This window comes from Lithobates pipiens, unplaced genomic scaffold (assembly GCF_037356315.1).
Source record: "Lithobates pipiens isolate NorthernLeopardFrog02 unplaced genomic scaffold, aLitPip1_a1.2 Scaffold_28, whole genome shotgun sequence".
Classification (NCBI taxonomy): domain Eukaryota; kingdom Metazoa; phylum Chordata; class Amphibia; order Anura; family Ranidae; genus Lithobates; species Lithobates pipiens.
Genome location: NW_027507789.1, coordinates 16,724,550 through 16,742,456, shown reverse-complemented (window position 1 = coordinate 16,742,456; position 17,907 = coordinate 16,724,550). Strand labels below are relative to the sequence as shown.

The 17,907-nt window shown below is 46.7% G+C and overlaps 1 protein-coding gene across 1 annotated transcript in view; it reads left to right on the top strand.

Moving 5' to 3' along the window:
* The window catches only part of GSG1L2 (GSG1 like 2), a 76,443-nt gene that overhangs the window by 33,279 nt on the left and 25,257 nt on the right, over positions 1-17,907 (top strand). Inside the window, exon 2 of the mRNA XM_077458783.1 lies at positions 4,011-4,058. Within this exon, the coding sequence (XP_077314909.1) occupies positions 4,011-4,058 (48 nt within the window). The remainder of the gene's footprint in view (positions 1-4,010; positions 4,059-17,907) is intronic.

Below are 17,907 nucleotides of genomic sequence, written 5' to 3'. Positions count from 1 at the left end.
AACCAGCAGGCATTGTGATCCTCCTCCCTATCCCTTATGGCCGCTGTCATCTGCTCCATACGATAGATATCGCTAATCCTCGCGAACCAATGCGTTACCGACGGTGAGGACTGTTGCTTCCACATGCTAGGTATGCATGCCCTGGCCGCGCTCAGGAGGTGTTTCAAGAGGGATTTACGGTATCTCTTCCCAGACATAGGGGTCAGGTTAAGGAAGACCGCAGCTGGGTTATCCCGAAGGTCAACCGAGGTGAGGTCATAAGTGATCTTTAGGACTTGTCTCCAAAACTGAGTTAACTGCGGGCATTCCCAAAAGATATGAATCAACGTACCCGCTTGCGTACCACATCGCCAGCACATGGGGCTGTGTCCCGGAAACATGGCAGCTAGGACCGTGGGGGTCCTGTACCAGCGAGTTAAAATTTTGTAAGTGATTTCTTGATACTTACTGCACAAGGAAGACTTGTGAGCAAAAAGGAGTGCACGGGTCTTTTGGTCTGTCGAAAATGTAACACCGAGGTCTCTCTCCCACTTTTTAATGAACGACGGGTCCCCCTGTGAGGAATGCTCCAAGAGGATGCCATAAGATTGTGATAGTGAGCCGCGGATCGGACCCTCTCCCACGCACATTTCCTCAAACTGGGTTAAGGCTCTACGGAAATGGCCACTGGGCGGCAATGATTTGAGGAAGTGTGAAAGCTGGGCCAACTTCCATCTGCCCAACGCAGTGTTCCCCAACGTCTCATAGAAGCCCGAGGGGTCCCTCCAGTCCCCTGATCCCAGAAAGTGGGAGGCCCGAGCTAGGTCTTTGTCTTGATGGATTCGGAAGGATTTGTCGAGTGTGCCTGGCACAAAATTAGGATGTCCCACTATGGGGGTCAAGGGTGAGGGAAATCCCGCCACCCCCGCCAGTTTGAAATATCTATCCAGTTCCCGTAGCGTGGGCTCAATAAGGGGATGGGCACGAGACTTCTCAGGCAGGCTAATCCCACTCCAGGGCAAACCCTCAATGGGGCACGAGACCGCTTCCCGCTCAAGTCGGACCCAGAGTTTACCCGCCCCATGTCTGCACCAATCTACCGTCCTACTCATGTGAACCGCCATGTAGTATAAAGCTGGGTCTGGAAGCCCCACCCCCCCCCTGTGCTTCGAACGTTGGAGCAACGACCGGCTTAGCCTCGACGGTCTATTCCGCCACACATATTTAGTGAACATGGATCGCAGCGCTCTAAAAAAGGACTGGGGGATCTTTATGGGTAGGGCTTGCAAAAGGTATAATAACCGTGGCATTACGTTCATTTTGAGTACATTACACCTACCAAACCAGGAGGTTGCCAAATTTGACCACCTTTCCAAGTCTGTGGTGAACGCCTGCAAAAGGGGTTGAAAGTTCAGCCGAAATATAAGGTTTGGGTCCGGGGGGATCTTGGTGCCCAAGTACTGAATAGCTTGGGCCGCCCAGCGGAAGGGGAAATTTTTGCTTGTGTGGGCCTGGATGGTGGAGGATAATGAGACGTTAAGTGCCTCTGACTTTTGCAGATTAATCTTGAAATCCGAAAGCCTTCCGTAATGTCTTATCTCTGATAAGAGTACCGGTAGCGAGGTGTGAGGGTCGGAAATGTAAAACAATAGGTCGTCTGCAAAGGCAGCAACCTTGTGATGGTATGATAGCGTTTCTAACCCCTTGACGTCGGCGTTAAGTCTAATATGTTGAAGGAGAGGTTCCAGGGAAAGAACGAAGAGAAGGGGGGACAGCGGACACCCCTGCCTCGTACCATTACTAATTGTAAAGCGAGCTGAGGAGGCTCCGTTAACTCTAACCACCGCTGAGGGGGCGGAGTAAAGGGCCGTTATCCAGGAAACCATAGGAGGCGGCAGACCTAGGTGTCGCAGGGTGGCCAAAAGAAAGGGCCAGCTCACCCTGTCAAACGCCTTTTCGGCATCCACTGATAAACACATAAGCGGTACTTTAAGGCGCTTGGCGCTGGCGATTACATCAATAGTTCTCGTCGTGCTATCCCTGGCCTCCCTCCCCCGAATGAAACCCACTTGATCTAGGGGAACCAGTCGCTGAAGGACAGGTGCAAGCCTCTCTGCCAGTATTTTCGTAAACAACTTGAGATCGCAATTCAATAGCGAGATGGGCCTGTAGCTCGAGCAGAGCAGCGGGTCCTTCTCCGGCTTAGGTATGACCGAAATACTGGCCTGCAGGAGGTCCGGTGGGACCCCTTGGCCTTCCAGTATGGCATTGAAAGCAGCAGTAAACGGCGTGGCTAGCAGTGATTGGAATGTTTTGTAATAAGGGACGGTGAACCCATCCGGGCCAGGCGCCTTGCCCTTGGGTGAGCCCGCCAAGGCAGCTGAGAATTCCTCAGGGGAGATCGGTTGTGAGAGTGTCTCCACTTCGTCCTCCGACAGGGATGGTAAGCTCGCCGATGCAAGGTAAGATTCAATGGCTTCGTAGTGGTTTTGGGGGTGGGCTCCCGACGGTTGGGGATGCAGATTGTACAGCCCCTCATAGAAGGAACGGAAGTGTTCCGCAATTCCCTTTGAGTCATAGATTTTGGATCCTGTGGCGGTAGAGATGGCCGGGATATAAGACGCATTACGCTGCGCCCGTAAGGCGTTGGCTAGAGACCTACTACACTTGTCTCCAAATTCATAATATGTTCTACGGGACCACAATAGTTTGGTCTTGGCTTGGGAAAGGGAAAATTCCCTAATTTTGTCTCTGAGGTCCCCCACCTCTGCCTCTAGGGCACTGTCGGGATGGGACTTGTGTCGTTGTTCGCACACATGTAACTTGGAGATAAGCTCTGCAAGGGCCTCAGACCTGGCTGCCTTGAGTCTATGTCCGTGTTTAATAAAAATACCCCTTACGTAGCATTTGTGGGCAGCCCATACTGTGAGGGGGTTGGGGACCGAGTCGTTGTTAGTCTCAAAGAAACGTTCTATCTCCCGGGTTATATCCGCGTGCACCTCAGGTTCCTTCAGGAGAGACGCAGTTTTAAAAGCTTGACGTGTTGGGTATCTATTTACTCGGTGCAATCTAATATTTTTTTTATTTTGCCAATTTTTTTTGCCCTAAAACTAACTTTAGTGTTTTTGTTACTGAAATTCTGGGCTTAATAATCCATTATCCTAATATTCAGTGACATTTAAAAAACAAAAAATTTGAAACTACACTATTTTATTCTCCAGGGTTTCTGCTGGTACATCAGTGTCATGGCAGCTTCACTGACCAGTGCAGAAGGCAAGAGTGAGCAGAGCTCAGGTCAATTGTAACCACTTGTCTACCAGAGCCAATTTTTTATTTAATAAATAATTTTTGGCCTGAAGATTAGTTAAAACCCCCAAACAATATGTATGTGTGTGTGTGTGTGTGTGTGTGTGTGTATATATATATATATATATATATATATATATATATATATATTTTAATATAATATAATTTTTTTCAAAAAGCAGAGAACCTGGAGAATAAAATGATGGTAGTTCCCCCTTTTTTTTTTTTATCGTATTAACTGTGCACATGTTTAAAAAACCCTAAAGTAAATTTTAGTGCACCAAAGTTCATTGCCGTCTCTCGCAGTTTTAGAGGATTTACTTGTTGTGAATCTATTTACTCAGTGCAATCTCATTTTTTACATTTTGAATTTTTTTCCCCTTAAAACTTTAGTGTATTTTTACTGAAATTATGGGCTTGAAAAACTGTTAACCGGCTAATATTGAGCGACATAAAAAAAAATGAGGAACTACCACAATTTTATTCTCCAGGGTTTCTGTCTTTAGTAAATGCATAATTTTTTTTTCTTTTTTTTTGGGGGGGGGGGGGGGAGGGGTTAGTAATCTTCATGCCTAAAATGTTTTTTTGTTTTTTTTAATGTGTGCAACAAAAAAAACCTGCCCTTTATAAATGGCGCTGGTAGACAAGTGGTTAATTACCAGATGTAATAACTAGTCTGGCGCTCGCTATGATAATGACTTTTAAGTATTTCTTTTGTTTTTCAGGTGAAAAATGCAGAAGCTTCATCACACTCACACCTCCAGCAGACCGAGGTAACATTTTCCTTTTTTTTCTTTTTTTCTGTATTTGATCATTTTTTTTTTGTGTGCTGACGCTTTAAATGTTAACTTTGACCCTTTTTAGGGCTGATTTTTTTATTTAATTTTTTATTTTTTTATATATATTTCTGTAAAAAAAATAACAATATAAAACAGACTAATAAAGGGGGTATGAATTGGTACAAGAACAGATCCAAAATAGAGTAAAGCTGCCTTGTAACCCTTTAAAGCCCATCACTTTAATATGCTGCTATTTTGCCTTCCCTGGAGATGAAGCACAAGGAAGCCCGCAAACAGCTGTCGCAACAGGCCTCGCCATGGTCCACCAATGAAGTTGAGGTCACATGCTCAGCATCATATCCAGAGGTTGTCTTTGGGAAATAGACGTATGAGTGCTGCCAGCATTGCTGCAGAGGTTGTAGGGGTGGGGGGGTCAGCCTGTCAGTGCTCAGACCATACGCCGCACACTGCATCAAGTTGGTCTGCATAGCTGTTGTCCCAGAAGGAAGCCTCTTCTAAAGATGATGCACAAGAAAGCCCGCAAACAGTTTGCTGAAGACAAGCAGACTAAGGACATGGATTACTGGAACCATGTCTTGTGGTCTGATGAGACCAAGATAAACTTATTTGGTGTCAGATGGTGACAAGCGTGTGTGGGGGCAACCAGGTGAGGAGGACAAAGACAAGTGTGTCTTGCCTACAGTCAAGCATGGTGGTGGGAGTGTCATGGTCTGGGGCTGCATGAGTGCTGCTGGCACTGGGGGGCTACAGATCATTGAGGGAACCATGAATGCCAACATGTACTGTGACATACTGAAGCAGAGCATGATCCCCTCCCTTCAGAGACTGGACCGCAGGGCAGTATTCCAACATGATAACCACCCCAAACACACCTCCAAGATGACCACTGCCTTGCTAAAGAAGCTGAGGGTAAAGGTGATGGACTGGCCAAGCATGTCTCCAGACCTAAACCCTATTGATCATCTGTGGGACATCCTCACACGGAAGGTGGAGGAGCGCAAGGTCTCCAACATCCACCAGCTCTGTGATGTCATCATGGAGGAGGGGAAGAGGACTCCAGTGACAACCTGTAAAGCTCTGGTGAACTCCATGCCCAAGAGGGTTAAGGCAGTGCTGGAAAATAATGGTGGCCACACAAAGTATTGACACATTGGCCCCAATATTGACATTTTCACTTAGGGGGTGAACTCACTTTAGGTGCCAGCGGTTTAGATATTAATGGCTGTGTGTTGAGTTATTTTGAGGGTCAGCTTGGTGCGGGCTGGCTGGGGGAGAGGGGGGCGGCGGCTACTGGGAGGAAAATTGCAGTGATCAATGCTAAAAATATGCACTGTCACTGTTCTAATAACACTGGCAGGGAAGGGGTTAACATCAGGGGCGATAAAAGGGTTAAATGTTTGCCTAGGGAGTGCTTGCTAACTGTGTGGAGAAGGTGCTTGAACTGTGGGAAGGCAGAGATTCCTGTTTCTGCTTAGCAGAAACACAGGATCACTACCTTCCCTTCTTTACATAGGCAGACCGCCATTCTGCTTCTCTCCCAAATGATCAGCAGGTCCCAGGGGACATCGAGTCACACTGTGTCCAATCACGCCGCCGTTGTGCATATGCACCCCAGACCCGGAAGCGCAGGACCACGTACAGGTATGTGATTCTGCACAGAGGCTTCTTATCACGATCGGAGATGCGGCGTGTCAGGCTGACACGCCACACTCGCTCGCCGTGCGCCGGCATGTTATCTTGTTGGACGTCATATGACAGAACCACTTGCCAAACCCTGCTTGGACCGAACCCAATCACTACACGGGGGGTGTGAGCCTTTTACAGCACTGTGGTTCTGGGAACACAACTACAGAGGAGTGCGAGTCTTTTAGATCCCCCTAAGCTCTTTCACAGCTATCCCACTGTACACTCCTCAAGTGCCACCTCCGCACCTCCGCTATCCTCCTGGGTTCCTGGCTTTGCAATCTCTGAAGCTTTCCCACTTCTTCACCGTCCCCGGCTGGTGAGAAGACTGCTCTGTCCATAAGGGCGCACGGGTGCCGACCCCTCTATCCAGTCACCCCCTCTATGACCAATGGATAGATTCAGTGGTGGTTGGTGCTCAAAATTCTGGAGGGGGGTGCAAACAAACTTAAAAATTCTGAAAAATACTTAAAAAAAAAAATCAGTTGCAGCCGCCTCACTATACCTGTCAAATGCAGCCACTGTGCCCATCAAATGCAGCCACTGTGCCCATCAAATGCAGCCACTGTCCCCATCATATGCAGCTGCTGTGCCCATCATACGCAGCCGCTGTGCCCATCATAGTAGGGTGACCACATTTCCAAACTGCCATTCAGGGACACCCCCCCCCCCCAAGCGCGCACGCCCTCGTGCCAGCCGAAAAAAAGCTGATTTGTCTGCCTCATTTATCATACTGTCCCCAGCCCCAGTGCCCCGACTTGTCATTTGACCTGCTCCAACCAGGTTCCATTTGCTCACCTTTTAAGGGCAGCACTGGGTAAAGGTCTTGCTCCCCTTGGCCTTGCTCTGAGACTCAGCGAATGTGACATCACTGGTTGCTAGACACCAGGCGGGGTGGCCTTAGCAACCAGTTTAGCAATCTCCTATTAGGGTGACTATGTGTCCTTGTTTCATTCCGGGACACTGTATTGTCCCTGAATGAAGATGCCCGGGATATGGGACACAAATGCGAATTGCGGGACAATCCCAGGCAATCGGGGACACGTGGGCACCCTACATCATAGACCTTTTAAAAATAAAATAAAAAATAAAAATAAAAATAAATAAAAACACCCTACATCATAGACAGCCACTTTGCCCATCATATGCAGCCACTGTGCCCAGCAAACACAGCCACTGTGCCATCAATTCATAGAAGTCACCTGAAGCCAAATGCCTGAAGCTCAAAAGCCCCGTCCCGGATTGTCACTTGCTGTGTCCCAGAGACAGGCAGCAGAGAGATAATGTCATCTCTCTGCTTCCCGTGGCTGCCTGCACAATGAGGTGGGAACTGCACTGCAGGGATGCCAGCTCACTGATTTGCCAGCCCGCTCACCCACGAGCCGCCCAGCTGTCTCACCAACTGAGCCACCTGACAGCCCTCAGAGCCGCCTGCGTTTTCACCTGCGGAGCCGCCCGTTCTCACCCCGGACCCGCAAAGCCGCCCCACTCCCACCCACGGACTGTCCTCGCCGGGCCTGACTCAGCTACGCGCCCCATAGCGCCCGCGCGTATCGCTATGGCGGTAGTTCCGCCACTGCCCTAACCCCAACCCTTAACTTTTAATATTAGCCCCTAACACTAGTATTAACCCCTAATCCTAAACCTAACCTTAACCCCTAACCTAGAAAAATAAATAAATCCTGACCTTTAATCCTTTAAAAAAAAAGTAAAAAATAAATTAAAAAAATAAATAACAAAAGCGGATGAAAAAGCCTAAACACATAGCAACAAATGATGAAACAGATGATATTTTTCTCTATTGGTTAATTAAAAAATGCCAAAGCTCAAAAATTTTGAACACAAACACTCAATAAAACTCCACAAAAAGTGCTCAAAAACACGACATTCAGGTGTGACTGCAGCCCCAAAGCCTAAACAATCCATTGTATTTCCATCAAATCAGGCACTACACAGCTGATCTAAAGGCGATTGCACAATCAGATTGTATGGTCACCTTCAACCACTTATGGACTGCCGCATGCCGATATACATCCTAAATTTGAAGAGAAATATCGTTGTTACGGCAGAAGTTAGCTGCCACAACCCTGGTATCCTCTTCTTAGGCCAGCGGTCTGCTTTCTGATAAGAGTGGTCTCTGCGGCGGATTTGCTGCGAGATCACTTTTATTGGCGGTGTGAGAGGGCGCCCCCCCAATCCCGCCGTGCTCCAGAGCAGTTGGCAGCGGCGGAGGCGATCGGATGTTAAAACTTGCTGGGTATGGAGACGAGTGAGGGGAACAATAACAAAACGTCACTTCCGCCCATAGCTCTTAAAAGGGACATTTTGTTTTGTTTTTTAAATGACAAATATTTTTCACTTCTGCCCATAGCTCTTAAAGGGACTTTTTTTTGTTTTAAATGACAAATCTGTGATTAAATACCACCAAAAGAAAGCTCTATTTGTGGGGAAAAAATGATAAAAATTTCATTTGGGTACAGTGTTGTATGACCGCGCAATTGTCATTCAAATTGCATCAGCGCGGAAAGCTGAAAATTGGTCTGGATAGGAGAGGGGGGGGGGGGGGGGGTTTAAGTGCCCAGTAAGCAAGTGCAAGCAAAGCAAGCAAAACAAAAAGAGGCTCGGTCCTTAAGTGGTTAAATAGAAAGGCACTTTGCTAAACTGGGAGGGGAATGGCTGTGTAGCTGATTATAACAAACTGCTGATGAGAGGCGGCCGACACCCAGAGCTTCCAGACTTGAGCAGCAACCAAATAAGAACAGATTATCAGTCTGTGGGACTACAAGTAACAGATCAGCCTTGGATGTCTATGGCATGATAGGTGGCAGATCAGCTTTGCAGACTGTCCAGCCTATAGACTTCTACAGATAAGACTAGATTGTTACATGTTAGTTATCAGACCCACCACACTCTGCAACTGGTGGAAGGAGGAGGAGGAGGATCACATGGAAATAATCTAAGAGGAGGAGGAGGAGGAAGAGGAGTTTGTATAAATTAACTTTAGATCCTCTACAAAACAGTTTTGGCGGGTGTTTCCTCCCAGCAGTGTCTGGCTTCCTAAAGTATTCAACTTCATTTCCTCTCGAGCCGGCTACAATGGCGTCTGCTGATCTGAGAGAGGATCTGAGCTGCTCCATCTGTCTAAACATTTATACGGATCCGGTAACGCTGAAATGTGGACACAACTTCTGCCGGGAATGTATTGACCGTGTGCTGGACACTCAGGAGGCCTCTGGAGGGTATTCCTGTCCGGAGTGCAGAGAGGAGTTCCGGAAACATCCTGCACTGAGGAAGAACATAACGTTGTGTAATATAACAGAGAAAATGTCACCTGCCCAGACTCCGCAAGGACCAGCGGGGACCTTCTGTACCTACTGCATCCATGCTCATGTTCCTGCTGCCAAGTCCTGCCTGCACTGTGAGGCCCATCTATGTGCTGATCATCTGAAAATCCACAGCAAGTCCCCAGAACACGTCCTACTGGATCCCAGCACCTCCATGGAGAACCGGAAATGCTCCATCCACAGAGAGCCCCTGAGATATTTCTGCATTAAGGACAAAGTTTGCATCTGTGTGTCCTGCAGTCTGGCCGGACAACACCGAGGACATCAGCTGGACATGCTAGATGAGGCCTCCAGGAAGAAGAAGGAGGGGGACCTGAGAAATGTTTCTGAGAAACTGATCTCAAAGTTTCAGGAGGTTAAAGAAAAAATTGACGGACTTCAAGAACAATGGAGGAAAAGTCAAGAAAAAACTGCTGAATTGAAGAAAAGAGCCACCGCCGCCTTCGGAGACCTCAGATCATTTGTGGAACACCTCGAGAAAAAGGTCCTGGCTGAGATCTCCCAGCAGGAAGAGCAGGGGTCACAATCCGTCTCAAATCTGATCCGGGAGCTAGAAGCAAAGAGGGATGAGTTGGCCAGGAAGGTGCTTCATGTTGAGAATCTGTTCGATGTGGTGGATCCACTGATTGTCCTACAGGATCTGGAGACCAGTAGAAGTGACTTTTGTGACATGAAATCTATAGATGATATGAACGTGGATATAACTCACAAGAAGGTCTATGCTGCAGATGAGCTGGACGAGAGTCCAATCACCGCGAAGGTCCAAACGTTATCCCTCATATTGAAAGATCTGAAGTGTGGAGTCACACGGGAGCCAACCAAGCTATCGCTAACTAAAAATACAGCTTGTTATTGCATCAAGGTGTCCGATGACCCGAAATCTCTATCTGTATCCATAGGTGGCTGTGACTATAAACTTGCTATGAGCACCGGGAGCTTTTCTTCAGGAACTCATTACTGGGAAGTTGAGGTTGGTGGATTGGGAAGTGTAGGGCTCTGCTATGCCAGTCTGATCAATGAAAAATACAATATTGAGAAAAATAGACAGTCCTGGTGGTTGAGAAAATCTAGATGCAATGACTGGTCAAGTATCATATATTTCACAACCATACATGACAGCTATGAGAGCCGCCTACCCACCAACCCTTCCACTAATAGATTCAGAATCTATCTGAATTACGATGCCGGGCAGATCTCCTTCTATGAGCTCAGCACCCCGATCCGACACCTGCACACCTTCACCGCCAAATTCACAGAGCCCCTCCATGCCGCCTTTTATGGCTATAATACAACATTCAAAATTAACTAGAGGAAAAAAAAAAAAAAACACGATGTCCAGATTGGTGACACCATCAGTCGAATGTCAAACAAATTTAAAGGGCGCTAAAAGGCAAGATCTTACCCCCCCCCCAGGCTTTGATGCCAAAGAGGATATTGTCACCTTCCTTCCCACAAGACTCTGGGAATGAGGAGGATCCCGAATAACATGAAGTAACGCTCGTGAATTGTGCATTTCCTAATGAAATTCGGGATACTGAGCATTTCCAGGATCTTGTTGGAAGGATGGTGATGCCCCCTTCTCCTTGGCTCACCCCACCTTCTTGAAGCCAGGGGTAAGGGCAGTACATTTTCTACCTTTTTTCCCCACAGGTGCCTTCTTTCCATTCTAAAGCGATTTATTCATGGGGGGAGGGAAGCCTCATGTAATAAGAAGTCTTTGCATTCCAAACCTGCCATATTTAACCACCCCCTGAAAATGCTGGTTGACTGGCGCTCATGTTATCCAATTGGTTTTTATTATTTTGAATTTCTGACCTGATACCATTTTTAGGCATTTTCTTATAGCCAGGAAGTGTTGTAACTCCTTTACTGCATGCTTGTGGAAATCATACTAATGAACCCAGAGGATCTGCATGACAACCAGAGAACCAACGTGGAGAAGTTGGTCTCAATGTTTCTCCAATGATAGATTTCCTGTGGGGGGGGGGTTCCCCGTTTTACTATTTCTATTCCACACTGGGGGGGGGGGGGGGGGGGGTGTATTTATAATAATAATAAAAAAACTCAGTTACTTGTTAAGTTAAACTGCATGTACATTCCTCTTGTTCAAGTTGGCGGGAAAAAAACGAACGTTCTGCAATTTGAATGTAAATCATTTAAAAAAAAAAAAAAGTGAGAATTTGGAAAATACCGCATTGTGGCCACTAGATGGTTAAGGAGCATACTTATATCCTCTGATATTCAGCTCCAACTAGTGGCTATATTGTAGTATTTTTTTTTCCCCAATTTTTCTTTCCCAATGGTTTACATCCAAACTGTAGAGCATATACCCAGGGAACATTTTTTTATTTGCCCTCATTCGCACATATGCAGCTTCCCAGGATGAATAGCTCTTCAAATTTTTCAGAACACCCCTAGGTGGTATATCAGATGAAAGCCCTGAAGAAACCTTAAGCTGTCCTATAATTAAACTGCTGGTTGAACCCTTGTGGTATCAGTACAGAATTAGTGTTGTAGCGGGGGGGGGGGGGGGCGGGATCTGTTTTCAGGCAAAGTCACTGATTGGCTGCTTATTTTTAAAAAGGCTGCCTGCACTTACCACCAGGGAACCGGTATCGCAAGAGATTTTGCAGCAGTTTTTTTTTGTCTGTGAGGTGGGACCTGGTAGCTCAGATCTACAACAGGGTCTAGGTTATTAAGGTACACTTTATGGGGAGGCAACCTGGGGCCCCCTAGCTGTTGAACTACATTTCCCATGAGGCATTGCAAGCTGGCTGGCAGTTACAATTACTCCCAGAGGCAGGATGGGACTACAACGGCTAGAGGGCCCCAGGTTGCCTACCCCTGCTTTATGGGGGTGTATTTTTTTATTTTTTTTATCATACATTTGCAGAGCTAATTATCCTGCGAAGCCACGTGTACAGTCAACCTGTGCGAATGGGGGAAAAAAACAAATGTTATTTGGCTATTTTCTCTCCAGGTCAAATGTTGAGCTTCATACAGAATAAAGTTAATCTGGAAAATACTGCACTGTGGCCACTAGAAGGAGCTGACGATCACAGTAAAGAAGTATTTATTTTCTAGGATCATCCACTCCATCTAGTGGCCATATTGCAGTATTTTCCTGATTTTTTTTTTTTTTTTCTCTATTCCGTATGAATGAAAAACATTCAACCTGGAAAGAAAATAGGCTAATAATGTTCATTTTGCCCCCATTTGCACAGAATAGATGAACATGATGTGTCACAGGATAAAGAGCTCTATTTTTTATTTTTAATTTTTTTCATATAAACACATCCCTGAGCTATCCTGTATCTGCTGTTTTAGGATTTTTCCTATTGTTGAGTTGGAAGTTTGGATTCTGTTCCCTCCTTACTCCCTTTCCTTCCCTCCCGGGCTCCACTGATATCAGCAATTACTATTTATTTCTTTTATGGTCATTATAATTCTGAGCTCTGAACTTGTTCCTGTTGATAGGTTTAGTTATTTGTTGTTTTCTGTTAGTAAGCTTAGACTTGTTTGCATTGGCTGTAATCATGGGACACCGGATAAGAAAAAAAAATGTGGGTCCGCCATGGGGCCAATGTCCATGCTGCATCACGCAGCATGGCCATTGGCCCCATGGCGGGCCCAACTTTTTTTTTGGGGGGGTTTTCTTTTTCTCTCATTGTGATAAAAGTGAGTACATAATACAAACAATTCACCCAAAATGAATATTTCAGTTATAATTAGTTGGTGCCGCTCCTTGAATCAACAAATGGATTCTTGTATCCCATTGAGATTCCAGTAGCGAGATCTGTTTGATTTGGCTTTGTCTCACTTCTCTCGCTGCACTTCTATAATGTAGCAAAAAAGAGAAAGGTAGAGATTGAATTGAATTGAGTCCCATTCACAGGCGGGGGGGAAGGGAAGATTTAACTGGTGATCATCTACCAAAATGAGAAATCGGCCTTCTCTGTACCGCACCGGTCATGTATGTTCGGGAAAAGGCTTCACATGTCATATGGGAATATATTGTATTTATATAGAAGATGTTATGTGGTCTGTATATTAGATTGTCGTGTTCATTATTAGCAATAAATTCATTATCTGCATGTCCGGCCGCCTGCTGTCTGTCTATTAATATTGTAGGAAATTTGTGAACAGTGAGCTGGTGAAGGACTACAAGTCCCAGGATGATAGCACTGCTATTTCACAGCAGTCTGTAGATTTACTGAATAAACTATATATTAAAAAATAAAATCACTTAATAAATTTCCTTCACATCGTACACAGGAGTGCGAGTTACTTGCAACACTGGGGTTCTGGCAGCAGAGGTTCTCGGGATGTGCGAATCTCTTGCAGCACTGGGGTTCTGGCAGCAGTGGTACTCAGGCTTTGTGAGTCTCTTGCAGTACTGGGGTTCTGGCAGCAGAGGTTCTCAGGATGTGCGAATCTCTTGCAGCACTGGGGTTCTGGCAGCAGAGGTACTCAGGTTGTGTGAGTCTCTTGCAGCACTGGGGTTCTGGCAGCAGAGGTTCTCAGGATTTGCGAATCTCTTGCAGCACTGGGGTTCTGGCAGCAGAGGTTCTCAGGATGTGCGAATCTCTTGCAGCACTGGGGTTCTGGCAGCAGAGGTTCTCAGGATGTGTGAGTCTCTTGCAGCACTGGGGTTCTAGCAACAGAGGTTCTCAGGATGTGCGAATCTCTTGCAGCACTGGGGTTCTGGCAGCAGAGGTTCTCAGGATTTGCGAATCTCTTGCAGCACTGGGGTTCTGGCAGCAGAGGTTCTCAGGATGTGCGAATCTCTTGCAGCACTGGGGTTCTGGCAGCAGAGGTTCTCAGGATTTGCGAATCTCTTGCAGCACTGGGGTTCTGGCAGCAGAGGTTCTCAGGATGTGCGAATCTCTTGCAGCACTGGGGTTCTGGCAGCAGAGGTTCTCAGGATGTGTGAGTCTCTTGCAGCACTGGGGTTCTAGCAACAGAGGTTCTCAGGATGTGCGAATCTCTTGCAGCACTGGGGTTCTGGCAGCAGAGGTTCTCAGGATTTGCGAATCTCTTGCAGCACTGGGGTTCTGGCAGCAGAGGTTCTCAGGATGTGCGAATCTCTTGCAGCACTGGGGTTCTGGCAGCAGAGGTTCTCAGGATTTGCGAATCTCTTTCAGCACTGGGGTTCTGGCAGCAGAGGTTCTCAGGATGTGCGAATCTCTTGCAGCACTGGGGTTCTGGCAGCAGAGGTTCTCAGAATGTGCAAGTCTCTTGCAGCACTGGGGTTCTAGCAGCAGAGGTTCTCAGGATGTGTGAGTCTCTTGCAGCACTGGGGTTCTGGCAACAGAGGTTCTCAGGATGTGCGAATCTCTTGCAGCACTGGGGTTCTGGCAGCAGAGGTTCTCGGGATGTGTGAGTCTCTTGCAGCACTGGGGTTCTAGCAGCAGAGGTTCTCGGGATGTGTGAGTCTCTTGCAGCACTGGGGTTCTGGCAGCAGAGGTTCTCGGGATGTGCGAGTCTCTTGCAGCACTGGGGTTCTGGATACACAGAAACAAGAGCCCCTGGAATCCCTGGGATACAGGAGTGTAGGATCACTGAGAGCTCACCGGGAGTACCCTGGTCACACGGGTGCAGGAATGCTGGAAGCCCTCCTGGAGCTGGGCCGGGACAAGGGGTGGGCAGGAGGGAGTCTGCCCTGGACACGGTGGTATCATGTGAGGTGAAGGGGCACCGCAAGGAGGTTGGGGGGGGGGGGGTTTCTTGGGAGGAGGAATTTGGGGGGCAGCATGGGAAAAGACTTGTTCTAGGAGGAGAAGAGGACTTGGGTTGGGAAGGGAGAAGAGCATTTGTACTAGGAGGGAATTTGGGGGGAGGGGGGTTGTGCAAGAAGAGGGGATATGGTAGACGGGGCAGAAGATTTGTGCTAGGAGGATTTTATTTTTATTTATTTTTATTTTTTTTTAGGGGGGGTGACTTAACTGGCCTGCACAGACTGCGAGCCAGGCCTTCTCGTCCAACATCAGTGCCTGACCTCACAAATGCTCTTCTGGAAGAATGGTCAAACATTCCCATAGACACACTCCTAAACCTTGTGGACGGCCTTCCCAGAAGAGTTGAAGCTGTTATAGCTGCCAAGGGTGGGCCAACTCAATATTGAACCCTATGGACTTTTGAGATAAAGGTTTTTATGTAAATAACTTACATCTGATCACTGTAAGCACCCCTGTCAGCAGTAAATGGTTTGTCCCAACCCCTCTAACTGCTACAGCTTGTTCTGTTGAAAAACAAGCCTTACCGGCCATATCACCAGGTGAAAATAAAGGAAAGAAGCCTATAGGTCAGTGATGGTGAACCTTGGCACCCCAGATGTTTTGGAACTACATTTCCCATGATGCTCATGCACTCTGCAGTGAAGTTGAGCATCATGGAATATGTAGTTCCAAAACATCTGGGGTGCCACGGTTCGCGATCACTGCTATAGAAGAAAACAAATGCAGCCATCACCTCTAAGAATTGAAAAGCTGCAGTATAATAAATGTTTGCTTTTTGGGTTTAATACGGCTTTAATCATAGGAAAAATATGCAAATTGGATAAATACAATTATGGCCACTAGATGGCGCCAAGGAGCACAATTAATTACTTATAATTTTCAGCTCCATCTAGTGGTCATAATCCGGTATGTTCCCCATTCACAATCATTGACAAAAAAAAAAAAAAAAAAAAAAAAAGAATTAACATTCGAACTGCAGAACATAAAGCCTGAGAACATTTGATTTTTTTTTTCCCCCATACGCACAGATTAAATAGCTCTCGAAATTTGTCATAAACACACCCCTATGTGTTAGAGCAGATCAAGACCCTACAGGGCACCTAAGCTACCCTATAACTAAATTGCAGCTTATATGGCACTGTAGCAGGGGGCAGGATCTGTTTTCCTGCAGAGCCTCTGATTGGCTGCACAGACCTGGTATCACAGCAATGTTGATATATATATATATATATATATATATGTGTGTAATTTTTTTTTTTTTTTTTTTAAGTTCTGGTATAATTAGTTAGCGCTGCTTGTTGGAGACTCCAGTAGTGAGGTTGCTTAGATTTAGCTTTGTCTGATCTCCTGCTATGCAGTCTCACTTCTCTTGCTGTACATAAAGAAAATAGGTGGGGATTGAGGACCGGTCCTCATGCTGCCACATGAACGCGCCGCACGTTCCGATTCAGATCGCATGCAAAACGCACTCTATTTGCAAGCCGCAGCGAGTGTCAATAGAACGTTAACGGCACCCCCAAGCACAGATCGCAAAAAAACTTTTTTAAAAAGTAGTGCATGCACTGCTTTTAATGCGGTGCGATTTTAGTCCATCAAAACTAATGGGTTGAAATCGCACCGCACGTAAACTGCTTGTGAATCGCACCGCGCACCCTGAGACCTGATTACAATGGGCACAGCAGGCAGGAGGGGGGGTATGAATAGAACTATTGACGGCTGGTGCTAAACTTTGTGGGAGGAGTGGCAAACACCCCTCCATGGTCGCAGCACTGCGGCTTCCTCGGCTTTTACTCCTGGCGAACACGATCCGCCTCCTGTCCTGATTGGCTGGGAGGAGAAGCTGGAAGGTAAGATCGCATATTGATTCGCTAGTGTCTTAAGTGGGTGGGCAGAGCACTGGGCCGCGAGCCCAAACTTTTGCAAGCCAATGAGAGCCTCAGATTCTAATCATGTGCTTGAAAAACAAAACAAACAAAAACCTCATAGAAACCTATGACTCCGGCGCCCCGTATGCAAACTCGGGGGGCGGTGCCCCTGCACCCCCTATGGACCGGCCACTCCTGGATAGAGCTAATGATCGTCTAGCAGGAAAATCGTCCTTCTCCGTACTGTGCAGGTCATGTATGTTCAGGGAAATGCTTCACATGTCATACGGGAATATAATGTATTCATATAGAACACAAAATACGACTAAAACAATTCAGCTGACTAAAATACAACTAAAATTAAAAAAGGCATTTTGGTCAAAAGACTATGACTAAAACTAAATCGAAATTTGACATCAGAATGAACGTTTCTGGAAATTGCTCAAGTGCGGATGTGAGACTGAGCTTAGCTAAATCTGCCCATACACTATGCAATCTGCCTACACAATCTTCTTTAGAAGACTACGTAGTGCAAGAGCCTGCGTCATTGGAATGATCGGCTAGATCCTCGTATTATGAGGGTTCTTCCGCACTTTTTTAAACTCTGTTAAATATTAAAAAAAAGTGCAAAAATGTAACAATCCATTGCATTGGAAGTAAATCTGCAGTATATCAGATTTTGTGGTGTGTAGTCACCTTTAACCACTTGCCGAGCACACCGAAGCCGAACGATGGCTACAGAGCAGTTGGCCAGTTCTGGGAAGGCGCCTATTGAAGTCCTGCTAGAACCACTTTCCCCGGGCGCCTCCTGTGTCACGCATCCAGAACGCTCTGTGATCGCTGTGTCCAAATATCAGGGTAAAGGGCCAATCACAGCTGATCACAACGTAAACACACTTGCCGGTTATCGGCATTCCTCTCCTCACGCTGTCACAGCATTAGGAGAAGAGAGCCGGTAATCAGCCAGAGTGAAAGGGGATATCTGCACTGATTCAGTGCCGCCTCATAATTGCCACTTATCAGTGTAGCCTCATCAGTGCCCATCACTGCCGCCTCATCAGTGCCACATATCAGTGCAGCCTCATCAGTGGCCATCACTGTCACCTCACCAGTGCCCCCTATCAGTGCAGCCTCATCATTACCTCATCAGTGCCCATCACTGTCGCCTCATCAGTGCCACATATCAGTGCAG